The sequence below is a fragment of the Lactuca virosa genome, chromosome 8 (genome assembly GCF_052849685.1).
Source record: "Lactuca virosa cultivar CGN04683 chromosome 8, Lactuca_virosa_CGN04683_v6, whole genome shotgun sequence".
NCBI classification, from domain to species: Eukaryota; Viridiplantae; Streptophyta; class Magnoliopsida; order Asterales; family Asteraceae; genus Lactuca; species Lactuca virosa.
Genome location: NC_136433.1, coordinates 219,252,495 through 219,280,292, shown reverse-complemented (window position 1 = coordinate 219,280,292; position 27,798 = coordinate 219,252,495). Strand labels below are relative to the sequence as shown.

The 27,798-nt window shown below is 32.6% G+C and overlaps 2 protein-coding genes across 2 annotated transcripts; both read right to left on the bottom strand.

Annotated features, from left to right (window-relative positions):
- Positions 1-13,804: 13,804 nt before the first annotated feature.
- On the bottom strand, positions 13,805-14,770 carry LOC145134164 (ubiquitin domain-containing protein 7SL RNA1-like). The gene has a single exon (XM_079069055.1). It carries the CDS (start codon positions 14,766-14,768, stop codon positions 13,833-13,835), a length of 936 nt encoding a protein of 311 aa, XP_078925181.1. The 5' UTR covers positions 14,769-14,770; the 3' UTR covers positions 13,805-13,832.
- A 9,476-nt stretch (positions 14,771-24,246) lies between these two features.
- Positions 24,247-27,207, bottom strand: LOC145128547 (ubiquitin family protein). Its single transcript, XM_079063349.1, has 7 exons — positions 27,023-27,207; positions 26,238-26,370; positions 25,930-26,009; positions 25,744-25,822; positions 25,147-25,256; positions 24,774-24,838; positions 24,247-24,514 (listed from the first exon to the last, which is right to left on the bottom strand). The coding sequence occupies exons 1-7, from the start codon at positions 27,134-27,136 to the stop codon at positions 24,421-24,423; spliced, it is 675 nt and encodes a 224-aa protein (XP_078919475.1). The 5' UTR covers positions 27,137-27,207; the 3' UTR covers positions 24,247-24,420.
- Positions 27,208-27,798: the final 591 nt, after the last annotated feature.

Genomic DNA, 27,798 nt, shown 5'->3' with positions numbered 1-27,798 from the left:
GGCTCAACACTTCTTCGACGTACGGACTTATGTCCTTAATTCTGGTGTTGATAGGGTGACTGGGGGGTTCTGATAAAGTAGGTCTGTGTGAAATTGTTTTTCTTTCTTATCCTCTATGTCAGTCATATGTTTCCCCCTTTGCTTGATTGGAAGAGATCTGACCTGGGACACAACATATGCATCTATATTTCTATGCATCTCTCTATCTATGCATCTCTCTATCTATCCATATCAGTCATATGTTGTCCCCTCTATGTGATTGGAATAGATCCAACCTGGGACACAACATATGCACCTTTCTATCTCTATATCCCTCCATCTATGTTAGTCATATGTTGTCCCTCTACGTGATTGGAAGAGATCTGACCTGGGATACAACATATGCATCTCTATATCTATCTTCTCTCTCAAATAACTGAACACTCACCTAAAGTAAATAGCTTTTTGGAATTCCTTGATTTCTAGGGTATGTCATGAAGTGGGGAACACGTTCTAGTGCGCTTAAAATTGAATTGGTTTATGACTAAAGGTTGACTGTAAATCTCGCTGCTGAATTTAAGTGGACAACAATATCCTTGGTCATCGTCAGCAAAATGGTATATTTAGTAATATAATTGCAATGTCTTGTCAATTATAGTCTGTCCAATTTGCAAATATCCTTTGTGTTTAAGTGGACCATAATATTAGTGATTGACCAGAGTTATCCATGCAGGTGTGTGCAGATAAACGATATTAAATTGCTTAACAACTTTTGATCCCAAAAGTTTTAAATTTAGTTATTAAAATGTGTTTATTTTATTTTATTTTATTTTATTTTTGTTTTTGTTAAATTTGTTCATATTTTTCCTCTATGCACAAATTTAGGGGGAGAATTGAAACCAAACAAAAATCATAAAATTAAAAAAAATATTGTTTTTGAGCGTATTTTAATTTTATTTTATTTCTTAGTTATTTTTATTGTGTGCTAAGTTTATTTTATTATTATTTTTATCTCAAAATTTTCATTTGTCTTAAAATTCGAATTCAAAAGAAGAAGAGACTCAAGGAGACTGTATCGGAATTTTCTGAGCAAGGAGAAGAAATTTGGAAAGGAATTGATGGTAATTACACTTCACACTTCTTTCACAAGGAATTGAAAGCATGAAACCGTACAAATTGTCAGTTAAGCTGTTACTCTCTAAGAACTGTCGTATTCACGGAATTGAAGGCATGAAACCGTACAAATTGTCAGTTAGGCAGTTTCTTTCTAAAAATTGTCGTATTTAAGGAATTGGAAGTCTGAAACTGTACAGATTGTCAAATTGGTCTTTTCAATCATCTTTACCTAAGAACTGTCATGGCACCAGGGCGATTCACCCAACCGGGAAATAGATATCGCTGAACATCCCGCCCAGGGTCATGACATTCTCATTGTCATGCAAAACTGCGGAGACTCAAATGTATTCTCGGATACATTCTTCGCAGGTAAGGAATTAACGGTATTGGCACTAGGGCGATGCACCTCGCAAGGCACGATTATCGCTAAATGTCCCGCCAAAGGGCCTTGACCTCGTGTCATGCTAAACTGTGGAAATATGTATTCGGATATTTTTGTAACATGATGGTTTTGTGAGTTATTCATAATTAACTCTCACTGGCACTAGAATGGTACACTCGACTAAGATTCAGAAACCATTGAACGTATCGCCAAGGGCCAAGTTAACTTGTTAACTTGAAAAACTTTATTGAGATCTTTGATCAAGGATATGCAGGGGCTAATATTAAAAATAGCCACGAGTAGTTCTCTGATACTCAACAAATCGCATTTTGTTCCTTCGTGTTCACACAGATACTGCGAGTAGTCTCCATCTGAGCCAAGGCTGGGTCCTTGAACAACTGTGGTGAGAAGGGTCTTTATGATTCTGTGATCCACAGGGACTTTTTAGTCATGGTTACTTTTAAAGACGCATCTATGATCGAAGAAGAATATTCATTCAAAGGTACAAGAAGTGCAGATTATTTTTCAACACACAATCTTTCAACCCTAGAAGCAAGGTGAAGCTAATTTTGAAGTTATGTGACGAATTGCATTGAAGCCTCCTTAATCAATTTGTTGCTATCTATGAACTTGTTGAAGTGATCCAGAAGAATCGGTCTCTCTGTTATTATCGCTGAAGTTTCTCAAAGTTGAAAGTGTTGATTTACAAGAAGCCTCTATACCCAATGTGCATTCAAAGTCAAATTTGAGGGAAGTCCAACTACTAAAGATGCAATTATTCATGTAGAAGATTCATATGTACATCTTGTAGTCAAGTCGTGAAGAGATCGAGGAAAGAGCTGAAAGTCAAGATCAAGGATAATTGAAAAGAAAAAAAACTATAAACCAAGGGGGAGATTGTTAGGACATAAATTTGTGGTTTATACTTTGCTTTTCAAGGCTTGTATAGTTCTCGGTTTTTGACCGAAATCTCTATGATCTCGGTGGTGTTTTGACCGAAATCACCATGTGATTTCGGTTGGGTTATTGGGTTGGGCCTTTGTAACTAGGTATTAGGTATAAAATGTTTGTTATCAGCCTATTCTAGTTATAGTTGTTTTTTCAAGAACTGAGAGAAAAAGAGAGAACCGAGAGAGTAATTGTGAATCTTATGTACTAGACTATTATCAATATATTGTGCATTGAAGATTCATCACTGTGTTCTTATTTCACATTTACGATTTGTGGCATTCACTTGATTGGGATTCCGCACCAATAATAGTGATTTCAATTGATACATTTAGATCGGGTCTTACAATAAGTGCGTAGATAACCACTGTAGCAATGAAGAACTCTACCGAATTCAACTCACTTCTAATCACCTACAGGAAGATACTTGAGCCGATACCCGATCACAGGTCATAGTCACTTGTAACAGTGACCACCTATCATGAAATGACGATTAGGGATTCACATAAAATGACGATTAGGGTTTCACATAAAATGACAACTGGGGTTAGTGTTCCACACTTAACCCCTTAAGGGCTTAATCCATTAAGTCCAATATTGCATTAAGTTAATTGTAGGGGCATTATTAAGTATTATTTAAAGTTTAATTAACAGCTTTAACACGGGTCCCGAACAACTCCAAAAATTAGTGTTTCTTGACATTAGGGTTTTCTAAACCCTAATTAGGGTTTCCAACTCCTAAAGTTAGATGATAGTTTAATTAAATAAATTATATATTTAATAAATCGGGCACCACCCACTGCCACCTCGGGCAGTGGTGGTCGGCGACGGTCCATGGCGAGAGCCACCACCTCACGGTGGTGGTTATGATTTTAGGCCAAAACATATCAAGAGCATTCCAAATATCAGTCCAATCACACACATATGCACACAGCCACCCAAGGTGGCGGCTGGTGGTGGCAAAACGGCGGCATGAGGTGGCAGCCACCACCTCACGGTGATGGTGGTGGTTTTTCTTTGGTTTCCGGTCAAGCAACACCCAAACAACAAAATACAACTGAAATACACACACACTCATGTGAAATACATACAAACACAGCCACCCTCACGGTGGCAGGCACACACACACACATGACCAAGCAAACACACACACACACACATGACTTGCACTGGAATACACACACACACAACACGACCATCCACACGGCGGCATGCGGTGGTCGGAGATTGATATGGCGACAGTCATGTGGCGGCGACGGGATGGGTCGAACGAATATAATGTTTAAGAATAGATGGAGAAGAGAGAGAGGTTGCAACAGCAAAACACACGCTCACATAAAACACGAACACCACACAGCCACCCACTCACGGTGGCTTGTGACAGTTGGACGAGGATGACGGAAATGGCACAACCGCCGGAGCAGCGGCGACAACAGGACGCGAGGACACGGTAGGAGAAGCGAAGGGGTTGCACCATTACCGGGGAGAGGCAACAGCGGCCAAGGTCACGATGTTCCGACGGCCCACTGGTTCAGCGTCCACGCGTTGATCTTCGTCGTTGTCGGCAGTTGCAATAGCGGTACTCGACTCGATTGGTGGCTCACGACGATGATAAGAAGGTGGCGGCAGCTGGAAGTTGGGGGGTGATAATGTGGCGGTTGGTGATGTTAGGGATAGGGTTTTGAGAAGGTGATAACATAAGGCCAAGAGGAGGGTGACGAGTTTTAAACCGTCTCCAATTATCAAACCTAATGCGATTGTAACACTTTCAGTTCCTCCATCCCCCTTCTTTTCAAATTAAGTCCACTAATTACCCAAACAACCCCTGCTTCAAAAAATCCTTTACATTCCAAGTCCTAATGTTACAATATAGACTCCAAATTCTGTAATTTATATCATTTAACTCCTTGTCGCTAACACTGATAAATTATTACGGATTTATGGCTAAAATAAAATAAAATATAAATTACATCTCGAGGCTTTTGGGATTATTATTTATTTATTTATTTTTATTTATTTACTTATTTTTATTTAATTAATTATTTTATTTTATTTATTTTAATTTATTTTAAACAGAATGTTACAATTGTAGTTCACTTAGATATGGTTTCGTGGATATAAAATTCCTCAAAATATGAATTCGGTTGTTAGTTAATTTTTGTATTTGTGTATTGGAGTAGTAAGAAGTGATGTTTTCAGTATGAATTAATACACTTAGATTATAATTCTTTTCATCAATGTCGTTATGTTCTATATTAGCATGCTTATTTCGTTGATTAATCGTATTCTTTGCTAAAATGTCCATAATTGGTTGTGGTTGCGGGAGAAATTAAGAAGTAAGACTAAAATTAAGGTATGGTGACATCTATGAGATGAATATGTCTTAATAGAAGAGCCAAAATTCACATTTCATCATAGTTAATTAAACTGGAGAATCTTATTTCGAGATGCCACTTCGTGGATTTACATCATTAAGTGAGTCTTAAAGAATATGTTAACTTTCAATATCCTTAAACATGGATATGTACAAGATTCCAAGTAGGCAAATGTGTGTGGCGTTATGCCTTTATGTATGTCAAATACTATGATGAAACATGGTGGTTATATAACTGGAAAGCTCTCTTTACACATAAGAGCAGCTTGGCCTAGATAAAACCATTGTTGTTTTATAAGAAAGATAATTTTGGTTGCAACTAAGTTGAGACATGGGCACTTTTCTCCAATGTTGTGTGGTGTGTTAGGAAGGAATTTTTCCATATACATGGTGTCCCGATGTCAATCACATCTATCCATGAAAGTAAGTTACTGGCTCACCTCTAGTTAACTTTTTAGAGGCGTTTGGGAAAAGGGCTAAACTACAATAGCACTGCTCACACATAGTATAACGGGCAAACTGAATTTGTCAATAAAATGGTTAGGAACATGGTTTATTGCTTATATGGGAGAAAACCAAAGATATGGTACGCATCCCTGGCCCAATCCAAATTCGCCTATAAAAGTAAAATTTATAGCTCGACGGGTGCTTCACCAACTTTGATAGTATACAAAACTCCCTCATGATAAGTTGTTCATTTAGTTGAATTGAAAAAGGAAGATCAACAACATGATTGACAAGTCTATTGAAGACATGTATAAAACTCATGAAGAAATTTAAATGAAGAGTTTTCAAGAAAATGCAGAGTACAAAGCAACAAATGATAAACATAGACGTTCAAAAACATTTGAAGATGAAGATGTGGTTACTTTATACCTCCACAAAAAAAAAGATTCCCGATTAGCACATACAACAAGTTTATCTAATAAAATTATGATCCTTACAAGACTTTGCAAAAGACTAATGATAATAAATATGTTGTTGACCTACCAAACACAATTTCCATCTCCAATACATTTAATGTGTCTGTCATCTAAAACTAATACAAGCAAAAAGAACTTGTCTAGCATGAGATGTCAAAGTCGATTTCTTTTCAAGAAGAAATCGAAGAAAGTTTTCCTGTCCTTTTAAGACACGTCCATTTAGTCCTTCAAAATCATTTTTCCTCCAACTTCAACTCAAGTGCTTCTAGTTTATTATGTTTTTATGAAATAATATATGATTCTAAATTTATGTTATTTCATGTTTAATTAGATGGTTAATTTCAAGAATTTGTTGTTAGTTTTAAGGTTCCAATATTTGGTTGTGCCTACCAAATTTAGATCCACTCTATATATATGGCCCTTTATACAATTTTAGTTTTCAACATTATTGTGGTTTGTTTACTTTCGTTCTATGTCAATGAGTAAATCATCGACTAATATGAAACCAAACATCCTTGTAGGGGTAAAATGGTGCACTAAAATAATATGGTTTTATTAAATAACCCAAACCTCTCTATTTAATCATATGAAAAATGAATAAATTTGATTAAACAAATACAAGGTTTTATAACCATTTATAACTAAGCTAAGATATGGTGTAGACATAGGTTTAGATATAGATGTGTAATGCATGTAATCACATAACTTCATAAACCGCATGAATTCATATAAACTGTATAAATCACATGAGCTCACATAATTCGATAGCCACGATTATTTCCTATCATGGAAACTAAGTAATCAATCCTCAATTAGAATCATATAGTAATTAGCATCAAAAAATAAAGTGTACGACATTACTATCGACCGTAAATATAATATCATGTGGGAATGTAATTGTAGATAGCCAATCAATACATATAATATCACACATCACATAGAAAGTAATAAAAGCATGTTGTTTATGCATATGTGTGCTAAAAAAAACTATGTACTCACCTATAATAAGCAACTGCAAATCTAAAACTATATTACAAAGTATGAAAAACAACCCTAACCATAACCTGTAATACTACAAGACTTACCTACGATAACTTATATCATATAAAGTTATGAAATGTAACCCACAAACCACAAGTCTTACTAAACAACAACTAATGCTCCATAATGGTATGAAATGGCATCCACAACATTGCAAGAATTGTAGTACAACAACTCATACATTATGTTGGCATGAAATTGCATCTACAAATTGTAGAATTGCAAGACTCGTCGCACAAAACCCATACCATGTAATGATATGAAGTCACATAATGACATCCTAAGTGATAAAACAAAGTACCATGAAAAACCATGTTTTGATTAACTATAGTACCACGTGTCATCAAATAACCGCATAAATCGTATGAATTCACATAAGTTACATAAATCACATGAGTTCACATCACTACATGATTAAAATGATTTCCTAATATGAAAACTAAGGTGTTGTTTGATTTTCTGAAGCAAAAATTCATGAAATCTGCGGACCACCTCTGCAACCCTCTGCAGTAGAAGAGGTGGACCAAACGGCTGCAGACTGTAATAAGAATCGTGTTTGTTTTTTTAACATCTGCATACTGCTGCAGATATTAAAAAATTATAATAAATTAATTTTATAAACCGAAAAAAAAAATTATACGTAAAATTTAATAATGTATAACATTTCGGCAAGAATTAATGATATTTCAATAAAAAATAATAATATTTCAACAAAAAATAAAGATATTTTAGTAAAAAATAATGATATTTCATCAAAAAATTATTATTATTGAATATAAAAAAACGAAAAAAAAAAATTTCAACAATAATAAACAAAAAAAACGTAAAAAAAGATGAAATAAAATTTCAACAACATATAATCAAAATTTCAGCAAGAAAAAGAAAAAGAAGAGGTTGGAAGAGACAATACATGTGTTGCGCCAAACAGAGCACGCGCAGAGGTTTTTGACTCCGAAGACTTCTAAAAAACAAACAGCTGCGAGATGAAAAGTGTTGCGCGTGTGCTGCGCCGCGCAACAATAAGAGGTCTGAAGAGGTTTTTTCCAAAAAACAAACAACACCTAAGTAATCAAACCACAATTACATCTGTTAGTAATTAACATTAAGCCATAAGCCACACAATAATATTATCGACTATAAACAGTATTATATTTTTACTAAGTCCTACAACTTGTGTTTTTGTCTAAATTTGTAGTCTGTTTTGTCAACGGATTTTTTTGTTAAATTATAAATTTGAGTGAAACATGATAGATTTATGAAATAATAACTAATTTATCATGATAGTTCCTTAAGAAGTTATTAATTAATTTAGGTATATGTATAGTTGATTTTTCACCATTGTAATCAAGTTGTAGTTGTGTACTTGTTAGTGGTGAGTGTTGAGTATATAGTTTTTTAGCATACATCCCTATAAATTTTTATTGTAATGCTTTGAAGTTGTAATCTTAAGATGTTTATAGTTCATATATACCAACATACTTATAATAGACATGTCAATGGGGAGGGTTTGAAGCGAATCTCCATTAATCAAGGAATATCCAAAAAGCATTAATTTAATTATTTTACAATATTAAACTACCAAAATGCGTGCCACTAAGTAATATTTATCAAAAACGATGAATATCTACTAACAAGAATTACATTACTTAATATTCATAATAAGAAACTAGTCGTTTATCCGCGCTAAGCGACGCGTGTGAATAATTCTTTTTCAGAAATTAGTTTCTGAAAAAGCGTTTAGTTCTTTTGTGGAAATAGTATTACTTTAAGGAAAGTAACACACAAGGAAAAGTATTACTTTAAAATGTAAACAGATATTAAAGATCCATAATCTAATTTTTTTTTCTAAATGTAAACAATTATTATCAGCGTAAAACATATATCACGAACATATATTCTCTAAATCATGTTTATACTAAAAAACTAAATAATGAAGGGCATTTTGTTATTTTTTTCAAACTTTTACATTTTTTCATATATAACTCTGATGATTGTATAAAGTAAAACTTTAAAAAACAAAAGGTTATTCAAAGACATTTAAGTAAATAGAAGGGTTGAAAAATAAGTTTCTAAAACTCTTAAATGAATGTCGAAGTAGAGCAACTAGGCAATTTCTATATGTACCCCCAATGTTGTGTACCCCTCCTAAATATGAGTGTAATAGTGCTTGTGCACCCCCTCATGTGATATTGTATGTGAGTAAAATGGGTACTTATAGCACAACTCAACTAGACAATTTTTATAACGTCATAATATACTCTAGTCCTAAAGTCATAGCTAGATGGATACCTCTATGATTTACCTGGACACATCAAAGTCCATATCATCATCTTTCAAATTTAAAAATTACTTCCAAAACTATTTATATTATATCTCTTCCTTTCATTTTAATATACATTCATTTTATAATTTTAATAATTAATTTGTTAGATAAAACCTTACTTTATATTAAACTACTATTTTATTTAAACTCTAACTCATATTATGATCTTAATTAAAGTCCATAACACCAACCCTTAAACAAAAGTATCGTGTTTTCCATTAGAAACCCGAAAAGAAACATATATTTATTTAGTAATTTAACATTCTCCACTTTTAGTAAAGATAAATGTATTTTATCTACTTTTTTGTTTATTTAAATTAGGACTCCCCATAATAATTATCATAAAGTCAAAAATGTATTCCTGCTTTTAGTAAAGAAAAATACCAATATTTCTTGATTAATTATGAGATATTTTAATAAAATATTATTATAAAACACTATGTCTATTATATTAAGTTAATTTTTCACATATTAATTAATTAATAGAATAAAAACATGACTTTAGACCGTTTTGATTTATTAAGATGTATTTATTTACATTTCACATATTATACATGTCTTTTGCTTCAAAATAATACTTTTTTTTTATTTAGCTTTAAAAAAATAAAATTTTAAATTACACTTATGAAAAGATATTGAAAGATGAGATAATATAAAAACATAAATAAATTTTAAATTACAATTGAGTATGTTGTACGAATAAGCATTCGATTGATAACTTTCCTTAGAACATTTCTAATGGTAAACCTATATCATAGGTTAAAAATATTGGCACTACACTACTTTATTTTATTGACATCTTATTAAATTGTTTCTCCAATGGTTAAACTTTTTTATGACTTTTTTTAATTTAACTTCTTTATCTTTATCTATCTAAAATATTATATAAAACCCACTCATTTAACTAATCGTTTTTTAAACACATCATATTTTAATACTATGTATAAACATTCATTCACGTACAAACGATTTACATATTACTATAATTTATATATAGTATAAATTTTAGATAAATAATAAATAAATCAAAGCAAATCAAATGTAGAAAATGAAATATTTTTAAAAAGAAAGTGATTGATTGCTCAAACATTTAAAATATATTGACCACTCAATATACATTGAGTGGTCAATAAAAATAAGCAAAACAGATGCACTTCAATGGGTGTTTAATTATTTTGACCACTTAAAAAAATAATAATAAGTTATAAAAAACTCACCATCAGAAATCCATCAGAAATGGTTTTATATTTTTGTTACAATATAATAATATAAAACATGTTTTCCTTTTAAATTTACCATATCGAGAATTATTGGGAATATAATCAAAATGAAAACCATTCGCATTATTAAATTTAACAATATCTCCTTTATATGGAATATATCCTTCATATTGTTTTATAGGAACTCATATGATTATTTTCAAACTTTATACCCGCGTGATCATTATAGATTAAGTAATATTCGTCTCATCTACATACTTATTTTCTATCGTATATAATTTTTGTATATTAACATAAAAAACAATGTATATGCATTTTATATATTAACATAATAAATATACAAATTAAAAATATATAAAAGAAATATAGATTAAATCATTTGTCTATATAAAAGATGGTAAATTATATATATATATATATATATATATATATATATATATATATATATATATATCCAACTTCGAATATCTAAGTATAAGGCATTGTTCATTTGGTTTTTTCTTTTTCCAGAACAAAATTTACTAAATTACTATCATATGATAGTTTTTAAAGATTTTTGTACAAAATGCAAATAAAGGTTTATTTGGAAATAGCAAGTCTGATTCTTGTTATAACAAGCTTTTCACATTTAAAGTTTCTACCCTAAAATAATTTTGATTAAACACTTTTTATCCTTCATAATTTTAAACTTAAATAATTGATAATTTTAAATTATAATTTTGATGCCTTGCTATATTTTAAAATTATAATTTTTGGTTCCTTACATAATTGGTTTTATAGTTTTCATATTTATTAATATTATATTTTTATTTAAACGATGATTAATACGTTTAAAATATATTTTCAAACTTCATTTTGTATATATCATCCATCCATAAATTTTTTTCTTCGAAATCTTATTTTATACTTTTATGATTCGTTTTGTAAAGAAATTTTTCGCCGCAACAGGCATAAATTTCTCCCAAAAACCTTATCCATGTTGATATGCGTTTTTCAACATATTGGGCTTCCGCAGCATCAGCACGGACAGTCCAAACCCTAGTTGAATTAATAATTATGAAATCTTTTGAAAATATATGAGCTTGTACACATCTTCAAGTGTAGGAAAGGTTGATTGACACACTTTACCATGACAACATGCAATTGACAACATGCACTTTTTTTATATGTTTTATTGTTATCTTTGATTTCTAACTCACCAATTACCTTTTCTATTTATCCTCTTTTTTATCCTATATTGTGAAATTGAAATATATTAATTTCATTTGTCAAGAGTGTCAAATTTCTTTTGTAAATGAAACTATTTTCTACATTATAATTTATATAACGTTTCGCTACATAAATTTGTAATACAATGTTATAATAATAATATAAAAGTTGAGTTTTCATTTTTTTTAAATAAAAGAAAATCATTTTATAATCTCAATCACATAAGAAATACACTTAACATAAAATTTCATATAAAAACATGCAAACATAATATTATATTTCTTATTAAATTTAATCTGAACATTTCAAAGAACAAGAATTGAAAGAGAAATCAAGTTGTTACTTTAACCACCAGAAGGTATTGGGGATCTAGATCCAGAAATTCGGTAGTGATGTCTTGATAAATAGAAGAAATAAACTGAAGTAAGGAGATAGATGGTTGCGGTGAGGAAATGATGTGTTGGTTGATCTAAAAATAGTTAAAAAGTGGCGGTGGTGGTGGCGGTGACATCAATGGATACTTCAACAACTGTAGGAGACGAGATAGAAGAGGGAAAGGAGTCAATCTAAGATAAAGATGGACTTCTGGTCGTCGACTTCAAAGATGGACGACGGAGGTTACGAAGGTGGATATGGTGCTCACATGGTGGTTAGTCGTGATGATGGTTGGTGGTGACGACTCAGGTTGTAGAGGTGGTGTGATGAAGGAGACAAAAGCTAAAGATTTAGGGTTTATGAGGTGTGTTTGTATGTTATCAATGAGGAGTCCATGAATCCTTTGCGAATCAACGATTCATATTAAACACACTAGCAATCCATGTGACTGCCATGAAAGCAATCCGTGTCATTTTGTCTTTTAAGACAGTTGTGCTCCACATTGTTGTATATTCTGCAAAGTAAAATGTATTTAAGAGTTTATGCTTAAAAAGCATGTAACTTGTATTTAAGAGTTTTTCCTTAAATGTTTTATAAGTAGTAAAGATTAGGGGAAATCAAAGAGTTGCTAGTCATGTCCAATATGTATTTATAAGTGGAGTGAATCAACAATGATTCATACCCTACCCATTAAATAAAAATGTTGACGGGTACGAGTTGTAAATGGTTAAACGGATCGAACTCTGAGATCCGATCCGTAAACTTTTTACAAGTTTGGACTAATTCATGGTCAAATCTGCACCATTAACAGATCTACTTATAATATTGGCAATCGACCTTAGATAGAATCATACTTACAATACAGGAAACATAGTTTAAATAACAACATACTTACAATTTAGACAATATATTTTAAATAACAACATACTTACATTTTAGACGATAACTAACATAAACGTCCAATAGTCATCAAATAACAAAGGGCATGTTTTTTTTGCACCGAGCTTTTTAAGAGTTTTTTGAGAGTTTTTTGCTTTTAGTTTTTAAGAAAAAACTTGTGAGAAAGAAAAAGATTTGTTTGGCAGCAGGTTTTTAGATTTTATTTTAAACAAAAAGTTTTGAATCCAATAGCTACGTCAAGTATCTTTTGAATGATTTTAGTTTTTCTGAACTTTTAGTTTTTAGTTTTTAACTAATTGTCTGATTTTACAGCTAACAATTATTTTTGTCAAATACTTCTATATACATAAAAACTACAACTTTCAACTAGTACCTAATTTTGCCAAACACACTCGGTAACGATTTAGGTAATAACTATAATATACATATATATAATAAAGCATAAAATATAATGGTTAGAAATTCATCTATAGTAACTAACTTAAATACCAAAAACCTAAATTATTTTTTGTACATATAATAACTAAATAAACATCAAAGTTTTATCCAATAATCCATCCTCAAGAAATTAGCATACTCAATACTCATATATAAACAGGTTATATAATAAATTTAGCATGAACTCGTCCATAAACAATTGGCATAAAGTACATCCATAAACACATAATTAAACATGACAATTCCATTCATAAACCGTGAACATAAACAATTTATCTCCACAAACAACCAACATAAACCGAGTAAGGACTAAGGACAAGGGATGGGTGATTTCCCTGAAATCAACGAGGAAAGAGACAGGCATGTTGGACGAGTTTTCTATTGGGACCCTCAATTTACACTATTATTAATTTATTAATTGAGTCTATACTTCATGCATTTATCTCCAAGATGTGTCCCATAATCTAGTACGTACTCTTTATATTTTTTAAATTAATTATTACAACTGACGTCTGACGTTCCTAACTTGATAAAGATTTTGAATATGCGTTCATATAAGAAAAGAGATTAATTACGTAACAAAAAACAAAGAATCAATATATTCTCAAGACCCACCGGTGACACACCCGTTGAATATCTCAATGGTGTCGCCTTGTGCGACTTGATGCCATCTGAAAGATTGATCTTCTTCCATGACATTTTGTTTGTATATAAAGAAATATCCTTCTTCTGGTAAACGAAACCCTACCCCTTGGCTTCTCACCTTCTGTAACTCCTTCCTCAATTCTCCCACGTTACTCAGTGGACTCACCTCCAACGTAATCTTATCCCCGTATTTTGACATCACATTTATCTTCAATTTCTTCGTGTAATTATTATGTCCCATCAAATTCATGCTTAAATTACAAAGTGCGGTTGTAGTTGTGGTTGTGGTGGTTGTCGTTATTGTCATCATAGGCGTAGGTGTAGGTGGCTTAAGTGTAATCTCAACTTCTGAACCATCAACAAGTTGACACTCATGTAATGTCTTATGATCATGTAATTCATTCCCATTTGCATGAACTATCATTCTGCTAAATGGGATTCCTTCCATTTCGTTGATCTTCTCTTTCAACTTCAAAACTGAATCATTCGGGTCCATTTCAATTGCTACTCCGAAGGTTTTCAAGAAAAGTTTGATCTTCTGGGAGGAAGAACAAGAAGACGGTGAAAATGTTTCTTCGATTTTGACCTTGGTAATGGTGGTGGAGGTGGTGGTTACGTGTGGTGGTGGTTGTTGAGGATCAGTGGTGGGGCTGGTGGTGGTGGTACTTCTGGTGGGGCTGTTGATCATAAGCTTAAGGTGTGAGCTGTCAAAGATGTTGGAGTTGTGAATGTTGAGATCGTCGGGTAGGATTCTTCCTTTGAACATTAGGGTTTGTTCATGAACTGGAATACCGTGATACTTTGTCACTTTTTCTTTGATTTCTTTCATTGTATCAAAGTAGCCAACTTCAATGCAGAAAGGCGTACCTTTGTCGGGTTCAAAATACAAATCCATCATTCACTCTAACACGAAGTGTTTGTGTTTAAAGGTCTCGGATATCTAAAATGGAAGAGTAGAAGTAGAACCATTAGAAATAAAAGAACAAATTCTTAACAGGTGCAACACTCAAGTAAGTGTGTGTGTGTGTGTGTATGTGTGTGTGTGTGTGTGAGGATTTTACGGATCAGATAATATTTAGGAGATGAATATGGTTTGGATGCGTAGAGATTGTAGGGGAGTTTGACCCATTCATTTTTTTGACAGTTGCGGTAGGCGCTGATTTATCCACGGCATTTTTTAATCCATCCAAAAAAAAAAAAAAGAGTTACGAACAAATATATCCTCCATTAAGTTCAAGATATATAATTAAGATAGGAAAATCGCACGTTTGGAAAATCTAAACCAAGCATAACCCACAACTCACAACTTCTTCCTCACCTCATGACCTCAAATCTCAAACAGTTCCTCTAAATTTGATTCTGATTATGTTAAAATTTATGTGATGTCTATTTTTTTTTTACGTAACTTCATGAAAATGCATATGCCGCATTAATAATTTAATATCCACTGGATTATTATGACAAGCCATATTTCATTTTATAGAGAATAGAACCAAGAACATATAATTGAGAAAATTAGGACAATCATACTTAGGAATAATTGTTAATTGAGTTAGAAGTTAAAAATCCATATGGATATACACATTTACGTTGAACTTTTTAAAACTTTATAAACAATTATAGATGTACTTGGGATGATACATTCTTTGTTATGTGATTAGTTTGTATAAATGAAAATTTAATATTTTTAGAAAGTAGGTATCCCGTATCCGGGTTCGAAACCGGTTCTAACAGTTCCAGGATGGGTCTAAGAGCCGGTGTAATCGGATCCAGTTCCATCTTTCCAAGAATTACTAAAGAGTGTATGAGATTTCTATTACGTTAAAGGATATGGAGTATTTATTCGAGGTTTAAAAAAAGACAAATATGACACGTTGTAGTGATCGAGACGGTTTCTATAAATATAAATTGTGATTTAATATGCATTAAAAATGTTAAAGTGATTTATTATGTAATAGTTTTATCTAATTGATGTGATATAATATCTCTTTTAAAAAAATAGAATTGGTGGTGTAAAAGATGGCCAAGAAAGAAAAATGTTGGAAGTACTAAAATAGGTATACATGTTAAAAGACATCGGTGGTATATTCAATAAGCAAAGAATTAAAAGTTATAATTGTTATTTTTTTTTAAATATTTATAAATTAACAAATTAAAATAAAAGATATAGTTATAAGATAAAATGAGTTTAACATAATTGTGAATATATATACGTTTTGGAAACCTGATTGTCATTTGTTTTAAACAAATTCAGAATTTTTTTTTCAAGTTATTTTTAAAAGTGAATAAGGACATAATTGTCATTATGTACTTTATCAATGGAAACATCAAATCGTTCTTGGATGTATCATCACCCATATCAAATAAATCTAAACATAAAAAAGTAACATTTAAAATTGATATATGCTAAATAAAAGTATCCATCAATATTTTTTAGATAGAAATCGAAAGTAGGATGTCCTACTTGTTGCGATTTTTTTTCTTCCAATTTTAGTTTTATTAACAGATTTTGACATATTGGAAATATCATCAGATGTGGACATATTGTCATAATCAGATGTGGACATTAGGAGCGGAAACACGAATACAAGAACTGGAGGGACTGAAACCAAAAGAAGGATGGTCGACATTGACACTTAGTTGCTATGTGAAAAATATATGTCACATTGAACCACTAAAATTTCATTAATTAATTATAGCATAAAATATATATCTATTCAGTAATAATGTTCAAGTAGAAAACAACTTAGGGATATCAATGCTATGGAACCCAACACAACCACTTAACAACAGAGTGAAATAATCGCATATTTCATCTTTCATTGGGTTTTTTTGATAATCCTTTTAAAAATTTAGTCTTACTATATACAATTTTACGAATATATCTCATTATTCGAATAATACTTATCGAAACTTTTTACTTCTTTTCCATTACTATAATTATACAACATACCTCTAATGCATCGAAAAATATCCACTTTTTGTAAATTCAATATCTAATAAGTGTTTGTTTTCCTTAATGTATGTATAAAATATATAAACTTCATTAACACGATTAAACATTTCACAAAAATAATAATAATAATAAAGTACAGAGAAAATGATCAACAATATTTATTTATGTTTAATCAATGATTAGATTATTTGTATGGAAATGATATTGCTTATTAATTATGTTTAACCAATGGTTAGATTATTAGTTTGTGTATATTTTTGCGGACTCAAATCTAACTATGAACTATATACGCGGCTCTAAGAATTGCTGACATGTTTATATCAATAATGTAGAACAAATTGAAACAAAGTGTATATGACCTTAGCTTTCATGTAGTCAACATGGGCCGGTAGCTTTAGTTAACAAAATAATAAACAAGTATATTAACTTTCTCCTCATAAAATAATTATAATGACAAGTAATAAGCCCTAAAAACAAAGGGGTTATTCCTCCTAAGACCTTAATTGGGACCCGATTTTATATGGGTTATTTTTAAAAAAAAAAAATTAAGGCAGAAGCAGGGACAAATTTTCTTATTCAGAAATCTCCATGGGGCCTTTTAAATATATTATATGTTTATATATTAATTATATAAATATGTTAGATATGAATATTGACCGGATGTTGAACGATTAAGATGGGTAAGAGTGAATATGGATGTAGCTGAGATGAAAATGTTGTGGTGGACATGTTGTAGAAGTTTATTAGACATTAGGCGAATACTCGTACGTTGCGCATAATATAACAATATATTTGAAATCTTTACACATATATGTTTTTCAAATATATCAATGACGATGTTGTTATCTCTTATATATATAATAAGTTCGTACAAACATTGTTTGTTTTGAATTATATTATAATGTAGACATCTTCTAAAATTCTATAATCTCAATTGGATCAATAGTCTTACATGCGAGTTACTCATGAATAAAATTAAATATAATATATTGTTCAATGACATTTATAGTTGTTGTCATGATTACTTGATTTTAAAAAATTTATTTGCTTAATATTTTAATTTTTATCACTGTAACTATTTAAAACATCAAACATTGTTTTTGTTTTTAAATTTAACAATATAATTTTTGTATATAATGTTACTTTTAACTATTGTTGTTGTAAGTGATTTAAAATAATGTATTTGGAAACTATTAATTATTTTAATTTGGTTTCAGAAATTTAACTTTTTTAAAATTTATTTGATGAATATTGTTAGTTTCTTACATTGTAATTATTTAAAACAACAAATATTTTTTTTTAAATAACATTATAATTTTTTATATAATATTACTTTTAACTATTCTTATTGTAAGTTATTTTTAAACTATTTATTTGAAAATTCTTAATTATTATAAAAAGTAGTTTTATTGTTTTTTTTATTAATTTAGGATTACAATTTAAGTTTAACGCAATAAATTATAACGTTTAATTATTTATAAAATAGTCACTCGATATTTTTCAAGTTTAACTGAAATTTTGATTTAAGTTAACCGTTTAACATTATATTGAAATTAATAATTTAACTATTTGGCATAAAATCATAAATTATACAAAATTTGTGACTTTAAAATGACAATTGCTCGCATACAACAATATCTAAACTAATAAGTTAACTATAATATTTTAAAATTTTAAAGTCATCATTTTATAAATAGAAGTAAAATATGATATTTTAATATTGTAGTTTAGTTAATTTATGATTAGACTTTAGTTTTTGCATTAATTTAATATTATTAACCAATTTATTATAATTATTAGAAAGAAATTGAAAAGTCATGGATGTTTCAAATGCATGTGGTGCAACCGTGCAGGTAAAAATGTCTCTTTTATATAGATATAGATAGATATAGATGCAGATATATATATATATATATATATATATATATATATATATATATATATATATATATATATATATATATATATATATATATATATATATAGATTATACCAAACACATGAATCATAAATTTATTAGGAGTGGTGTCAATCATCGAGAAATTGAGAGAACGGAGATTATGATGGTTTGAACATAATGGGAGGCACACGATGAAGACGTAAATCTTGACAATATAAGAGAAGTGGGGTGAGCATATTAACCAAAAACTGAACCAAAACCAAATTAACCGATATAACCGAACCATTTTAACCGAATCATCACTAAAAGATATGATGCGGTTTCGAATTTTAATTATCGAATACATATGGTTCGGTTATGGTTTTCATCTAAAACCGAACCACTAGAAACCGAACCGAACCAATAATATTAATAAATGTTTTTAGTATAATGTTTTATTAAATATATGGTATGTAATTATATTGGGAATCAAAAATTTAAAGGTTAGTCATTTGGAATTAGATAGGATAAGTAATTTTCTATGAATACAACTTATATATATGGTCAGCAATTATATTGGGAATCAAAAAAGTTAGTTATTTAAACCATTATGGTTAACCGATATTAACCATTAACCATAACCATTAACCGACTAAAACCTTTAACCAAAACTAATACTAACCACTACCCAATGGCTATCGAAAATATATTAACCAGTTGTAATGGTTATGGTTCGGTTTTGACCAATAAACGAACCAAACCGTCACATACACAGATGTCTAAGAATGAAATGGAAAAATAATATGACATTAGACTTTCAAGAATGATGGCAGCAATTTAAATATGAACTTAATGTCAAAATAACGATTAATTACATTTGAGCTACTAAAAATATATAAAACCAAAAAAACTCTACTACGAATTACTTATGATATATATCATGTCAAAATGCATATGTGTAAGTATAATGTCTAATGTCTAACACATCACATTTCTCTATTATCAAAATCATCAACTAAAGAAAGAAATAAGTATACATATCAAATTTGGATAAGGGATAATAACTTAAAAGGGTAATGTATTTTTTGATTTGTACACATTTAGTCACTGACTTTTTTTTCGTTCACATTTACCCCTTCAACTTGTTAAACTGTACACATTTAGTCCTTATGACCGGCTACTCCAGGTTAGCCGATAAAAATGACTTAATAGGGTAATATATTTATCACTTTGTACACATTTAGTCCTTAATATTTTTGTACACATTTAGTCCTTAATATTTTTTTTGTTGCAAAATAAGTCATTTTTGTTTTTGTGCTTATGAATGATTTCTTTAGGTTTTTTCTCACGACATCTTATGTGGGATAGCCATATCGTGGTGGGATAGGTTGAAGTGGTCCTGCTATATGTTGTAGGTCATGATACCTGGTGCGGACCAGTTGTAAGCCGTAAGCACGGAGGCTCGAGAAGAGCGGTTGGGTTAAGGCGGAATGCCAACAAACCCTGAGTATTCCAGTCCGATGACTACTTGGACCTGTTCTAACATCGTGAAAATTCAAACCAAATTTTTTATTTTTAATTCATAAAAACATGTATCATATTGTTCAACATCAAATATTCATTTAACAAAGTTTTCAAATCATCTCATAAAATCCAGGATCCACAGTAGCTCTTCCCAAAACATAGTGTGTGTGTACAATCATGTCGGTGCCTTCCCGCGGTCCTCTGAAGTACCTGAAACACATATCACATAAACGGTAAGCACGCATGCTTAGTGAGTTCCCCAAAACACCACGTACATACAGCTAGCCACTTGAGGCTATAGTTCTATGAGACCTTCCGGTCAATGTGTCTCAGGGGCCTTCCAGTCCCACAATCCGAGTAGACCTTCCGGTCCTACTCTGTTGACCTTTCGGTCCATACACTGCTGACCTTCCGGTCCATACCATGCTACTCATAACATACATAACTTATACATATCACATAAAAAAATATATCACATACTCGTCATAGCACATAAGACCTTCCGGTCACACATAATTACCACTCTAGGTAAGGTATGGTGAGAAGACTCACCTCGTATGATGTCTAGTAACTCACGTGCTCGATATCCCCGCACTCGAAACAATGACCTAGCCCCCGCCTAATCACATAAAGTAATTATCTTAAATCAATAACGGTTCTCAAGGCTAGACAAATCCCTTCCTATGTTCGCTCAGAAGGCTAAAAGACCATTTTACCCCTCTAATGGTCCAAAAGTCCACATGTTGACTAAACCCTAAAAGTCAACGAAAGTCAACCCTCCGGAGTACGCGGCGCGTACCAGCTCTGTACGCTGGGCGTACTCGAAGGCTTCACAGAATCGGGGAGCTCGACCCCTTACGTTGCGCGTACTGGGATTACGCCCAGCGTAAGTCCCAGTTTCACTATTTCCTCACTTAAGGTCTTAATCAGTTAAGACCTTGGCTCAAAATACAGATTTGGACCCCCTACAACCTCCTAATTCATAAAGTCGAAGACTTTACGCCTTTGCATGGCTGTAATGGTCATCAACACCTAAAACACATCACTTCCTTCACTAAAGAGCTCATAACTCATGCATGGCTCACTTCTAACGTCCAAGATTGGATTTTTATGACTCTATAACATGAAATACACTAACAAGGGACAGATCGCGGATTCTTGGGGCTCATCAACTCATAAAGTCATCAACTTTGGGGACAAAAACCCTAAAACACCCCATACATATACAAAAGAAAAGAGTAAGAAAGCTTGAAGCTTTATACCTCCAAATGAAGCTTCCCACACTGCTAAGCTCAGATCCAAGTGCTTGAGCTCTCACTCCTTCTTCTCCAAAGCTTCCTTTCCACTTCTAATGTCAAGAACACACCAACAAGCTCTCAAAGGCACTCTCTAGCTACAAGAACAAGGATTAGGGTTTTTGGTGGACAAGTCTCTGGAAATGGTGGCCAACAAGGAGGCCATAATGTTCCTTATATAGGGCTCACCCCCACAATTAGGGTTTCAATCTAAACCTAGTACGCCTGGCGTACACTATGGTACACCCAGCGTATTGGCTAGACTCCGCGTCAAGAACACGCTCATGAGTATGCGCAGCGTACTCCTCCTTACGCCCAGTGTACTCAAAAGCCAAACTTTTCCTTTAAGGACTAATTTGACAACTTGGGGAAAGAAAAGGATCAAAGGAAGATACCTGAATTCCAGGATGTTATAATTCTCCCCCACTAGAATCAGACTTCGTCCTCGAAGTCGTGCTCCGCAAATAACTTTGGATGCTGCTCCCGCATCTCTGACTCCGGATCCCAAGTCAAATCGGATCCCCTCCGGTGCTGCCACTGGACCTGAACCAGGGGCACTTCCTTGTTTCTCAAAAACTTGATCTTCCGATCCAAGATCACAATCGGCCTCTCAACGTAATTCAGGCTCGCATCCACCTGAATATCCTCTAGCGGCACTACTGCCGTCTCATCGGCTATGCACTTCCTCAACTGGGATACGTGGAAGGTATCATGGATCTGGCTCAACTTCGCAGGTAGCTCTAAACGGTATGCTACCTTACCCATTCTCGCGGTCACCCTGAACGGAGCAATGTATCGGGGCCCCAGCTTGCCCCTCTTCCTGAATCGGATCACTCATTTCCAAGGAGATACCTTCAGGAGTACGAAATCTCCAACCTGAAACTCGAGCTCGGATCGCCGCCTATCCGCATAGCTCTTCTGGCGGCTCTGTTCTGTCAGTAACCTCTGTCGGACTTGTTATATCTGCTCAGTCGTCTTAAGCACTATCTCAGTGCTACCCATCACTCGATGCCCTACCTCTCCCCAACAGATGGGAGTCCGGCACCTCCTCCCATAAAGAAGCTCGAAGGGAGGCATACCAATACTCGAATGGTGGCTATTGTTGTAAGAAAACTTAGCCAAGGGTAGGTATGTATCCCAACTTCCACGGAAGTCCATAACACATGCTCGAAGCATGTCCTCGAGTGTCTGTATCGTCCGCTCACTCTGCCCGTCCGTCTGTGGGTGATAAGCAGTACGGAAGTGCAATCTCGTACCCAACTCCTCATGAAACTTCTTCCAGAACCTGGAAGTAAAACGCACATCTCGGTCTGACACAATCGAGATCGGCACTCCATGCCGCGACACCACATCTCTCACATACATCTCTGCCAGTCTCTCTGTAGAAGAGCTTTCACTGATAGCAAGGAAATGAGCGCTCTTCGTCAGCCGATCCACAATCACCCAAATTGCGTCAACACCCCTCGCGGTCCTCGGCAATTTGGTGATAAAATACATAGAAATATGTTCCCACTTCCACTGGGGAACCTCTAGTGGCTGCAACTTGCCATGCGGACGCTGGTGCTCGGCCTTAACCCGGCGACAGGTCAAGCACCTCTCAACTACCCATGCAACATCCCTCTTCATACAGGACTACCAGTAATCTCTCTTCAGGTCCAAATACATCTTAGTGACCCCGGGATGGATAGAGAATCTCGATCTGTGGGCCTCCTCCATTAGTATGCTACGTGCCCCGCCCGTAAACGGCACCCAAACCCGACCGCGGAAGGTCATAAGCCCTCGGCTATCAGTAACCAAATCGGACACCTGTCCAATCACCCGCTCCCTCTTGCAGTTCTCCGGTCTCACAGCCTCTGTCTGAGCCTCTCGAATGGTATCCAACACCGGAGTCATCACCGTCATTTTCTCAGCTAACCTGCAGTAAACGGTCATAATGACTGAATGTGTACGGTTTAACAAGTTGAAGAATTAAATGTGGACGAAAAAAAAACTCAGTGACCAAATGTGTACAAATCGAAAAATATATTACTCTTTTAAGTCATTATCCCTTTGGATAATGTTACAATATATTTTTAAGTTATTAAATGAAGACCAACACTTTCAAACTAACATTGGATGTGCTTAAGGGTAATACCAATTTAGGTGAAAATTTAATATATTCTCTAAGTGAAAGGAAAAAAAAAACATTTTAAAGAACTCTTTTTAATGTAGCTATTTGGTAGACTTTGACATGTGACGTGAGTATTGGTTTGACTTTGATTGGTGAAGGGAATAGAACGGTGTGAGAACATACATAAAAGCGTGACCTTAAATCTTTGAAAATTCATACCCTCTCAAATGTGTGCAGTTATGTGTTCTCACAAAAACCACACTTTTTCTCGTTTCAGAAACATCTTGGAAGATACATCTCTAATAAAAATATTCGAAGTTATAATCACCGATTTGCCAACAATTAGTGTATTTTCAAATTATTAGTCTTTTTTTTTTCTAAATAGTTGATGGTTAAATGTGATTACAAAATTATATTATTACAATATTCATATAATTCTTTGAACAAATCAGTTTTAGCCTTTTAGGAGACGTAATTCGAGCCATTAAATACTTGCACTTTAGAAACAAAACATAATGAAATCCAAAATTTGTCAATTTTTTTTCGTTTTTATTCTAATTTAATCAGACGAAAATGATGTAATGATAACATATGTAATTAACAAATAAGTTTGTCAAAATCAATCCAGCTACTGCAAAAGTCTATTCACCGACCCCCATAGGTCTTTCACTTTCTTTACATAAAGTTCTTTCTTAATTCTAATAATGTTTTGTACATGAGTATCATACAAAAAACAAAAAAAAAATCAAAATGTTTTAGATTTTTAGATATAAACACAAATAATTAAAATTGGCCTGCCCGAATATCTCTATCGACTCGTTCTGCATTAAATGTCCCGGGAAGTTCTCTGAAATCTTCGTTGAATATCGAATAAGCACTACACAAGTTCAACAAAGAGGATTAACATTTAACAGAGCAGGACAAAACATAACAGGTTATACTGTGTTTGGCATGCATTGGACTAGGACCTGGACTCATGTCAATGGACAAAAATTACAATTTTTTGTCCTGCCCACAAAGATGGAGAAAGGTGGGGGATGAGGATTCGTTCTCGATCTCTCCGGTGTTCAAAAGACATAAATACCCTCCTCATCTTCATCAGCGAAAATAGCCATAAAGTTGACGGATAAAGTTACCTCATATCACCCTGTTGCCGGTGGCCAAGATTCAAAAAGATGATGGCAAAGCCAGTTCCGAGTATCTATAAATAAATGGAGAGTATTAAAAAAAAACAATTAGAGATGCACTACAAGTTTACAAGTTTAGACTGAGACTGATGTCAAAAGGACAAAAACTGTAATATTTTTTTCCACCCAAAGACTTGCTCTCTATCATTTGTTTGTATAAAAGACGTGAATACCCTCCTTGTCCTCGTTATTAAAACTAGAGCTATGGAGGGCATTCATGTCTTTTGCATATACGAGAATCGAGAGCGAAAGTCTCTATCCCACTTTTTAGGGTTTAGTGAAGAGATGAAATTTGTGAATCTTTCATAGAAGATTTACTTACGTATAAAGGTCCAATATCCCATCTATGAGCAATAGGTGCTAAGATAAACCACATAATGATTAGGGCCCACACCTTCAGACTGAGAGAGAAGATTGCCATCAAAACCATATCTAATGAAGATTTAAAAAAAAAAAAAAAAAAAAAAAAAAAAAAAAAAAAAATTAGGACCAACCATTGTTGTAAGGGTTAAACGCAAGAAATAGCGATGTACTTTTATTTATTTGTTTATTAAAGCATCCTACTTTCATTTAATCAATATAAAGAAATTTGTTTATTAAAGCATCCTACTTTCATTGTTGTAAGGGTTAAAGCATCCTATTACAACATTCTACTTTGAAAAATCAATATAAAGAAATTTTCATTGCTATAATTGGGTAGATTTTTTATAGTACAATGTCTAAATAAGAAAAAAAAAAAATTGAAAGGAAAGCGCTATATCCGGATAGATTTTTTAAAGTGCAATGTGTTCACACAAAAACATTTGAAAGTACAAAGAAATGATAAACAATTAAATGAAGGTATGTATGTTGCTATTTCTTGCATTTAGGCCTGTTTTTGTAACTTATAAGCCATAAATTTCATAAACCACATGTGTACCAGGTATCTTCAACTTTTCATGTAGAATAATGAAAAGCCTCTTCTTCCATCTGCTATTTAATTGTGGGAGCTGAAACTTCTATTTTTTGGAAGAAAAAAAAAAGTCATGTCATGTTCTGCCTTGTTATATATAGTCATGTCATGCATAGAGAAAAAATCATGTAACACAAATTGATCAGTCCTTACAAGTTCCTCTTCCTCTTCCTCGAATCCATTCTGAATGTGTTTGGCAGGAGGCTTTGGTTTAACAGCAACTATAAGAGTATCTGGATAATATAATACAACTCTCCAACAATTTAGATGTTGTACATGAAAAAATAAAGAGTCATTTTAATTGCAATTACCACAACCAGATATCAAACCAAAATGCTCTCATGTATTAGAAAAAATGAAAAAAACATGGGCAGGAGCAAATCAGTAGAACTATGAAACTTGGAAGCTGTTTTCTTGTATGGATAACTTGTTGTGTAAGCAAAAGTGAAATAAAGTAATACCTCCATGGTTGAGATGAACAGATATATCATCACCATATTTGTTGTCATGTAACACATTTCCTTGCAAAATAAGCCTCAAGTTTTCAAGAGGCAATCGAGCATTTCCAGCAATCAAATTTCTCAAATCACGCACCTAATTGATAATAAGTGAAGGAAGAAATCAAAACAATCACCTAAAATATTAGCTTCTAAATTATTGATTGTTTAATCTCCTTCAAAATAAGATTACTTCCAAACAGCAACAGTCCTCTAAATGTTTGAAAGAGTTATAGTTTCCATTCACTTATTTTAGGGTAAACAAGTTTGTTCCACGTAGTTTTACAATAAGATCAAAGGGATAACTTCAAAATTCATGAAATTGAACTTCTGAGTGAATTTTGATCGCACAATGACTTCGACTAGCAACTTTTTGCTAAATTCAGAACATAATCATATCAATTTGAGACAAAGGATTAAAAAGCTTCGACATGGAAAGTCCAAAATACATAAATTAATTAACCTAAAACGAGAACAGCACTAGATTGATCGGTATCCAACTCCAGTACAGTACGATGTGCTCATCCGTCCCTTAATTATGATATTATCATCTGTGTAAGACATGATCTCATGCATCATTGTTACAATTTGCTATTGTTCGTAATCAAGATCATTCAAGTACAATCACGCAATCATCAAATAAATCCGGTCGAATTCATCAAGTATATTTTTACAATTAGTCAATTATAGGTTTCAAGTCAACCGGAATTAAGATATGCATATGAAATTAGAAGAGACGAGAATCATACTTTGATCGGAGAATGGACATCCATGGAAGATGGAGGAGAAGGACCAATCATTCTGAGAGTTATCCGTACCATATTTTCATCTCCGGTGCCGGATTTACTCTTCTCGTTGCTCATGATTCACCGGTTGACGGTGGTAGTAGATATCGGCAGCAACAAGTTACCGGGGCGAACCCGAGATATTATTCGGTTCTGATCTTTATTCCATCTTTTACTCGATTTCTAGATGATTATGTGGCTTGAAGTTTCAATTTGACCCCTTAGATTTTTGAAGTTCAATAAAGTGGCCCTTTGGGTTTTCAAATCATATAAATAGACTAGCAAAACTAAATAAATACTTTTTTTGTGACTATGATCTTCTAGCCAATTAAATCCACAATGCCTAAATGTAATACCACATGGTAATTTTGGTTTTTATGTTTCATGTTTTCCCCTATGTGTAATATTGGGGAGAATAGTAGCATACCTTAAGTTCACAGTTAATATGTGTTACACACCTTTTTATTTTTATACATAGTAAAAATGTACTTATATTTTTTTTTCTTAATAATAAGGAATAACAATGTGGTTATATTAATCTATAGATAGTAGTAATATACTTTATTTTTTATCACTAATATCAAATGTTTATAAGCTTTTTTACCCATGATAGCACTAGATAAATATAAGTACATTGTAATTATGATTAATGAATTGTAAGTAAGTACATTGATATTATGAGTAATGAAAAGTAAGTATATTACTATTATGAGTTGCATATTACTATTATCGTTAAAAAG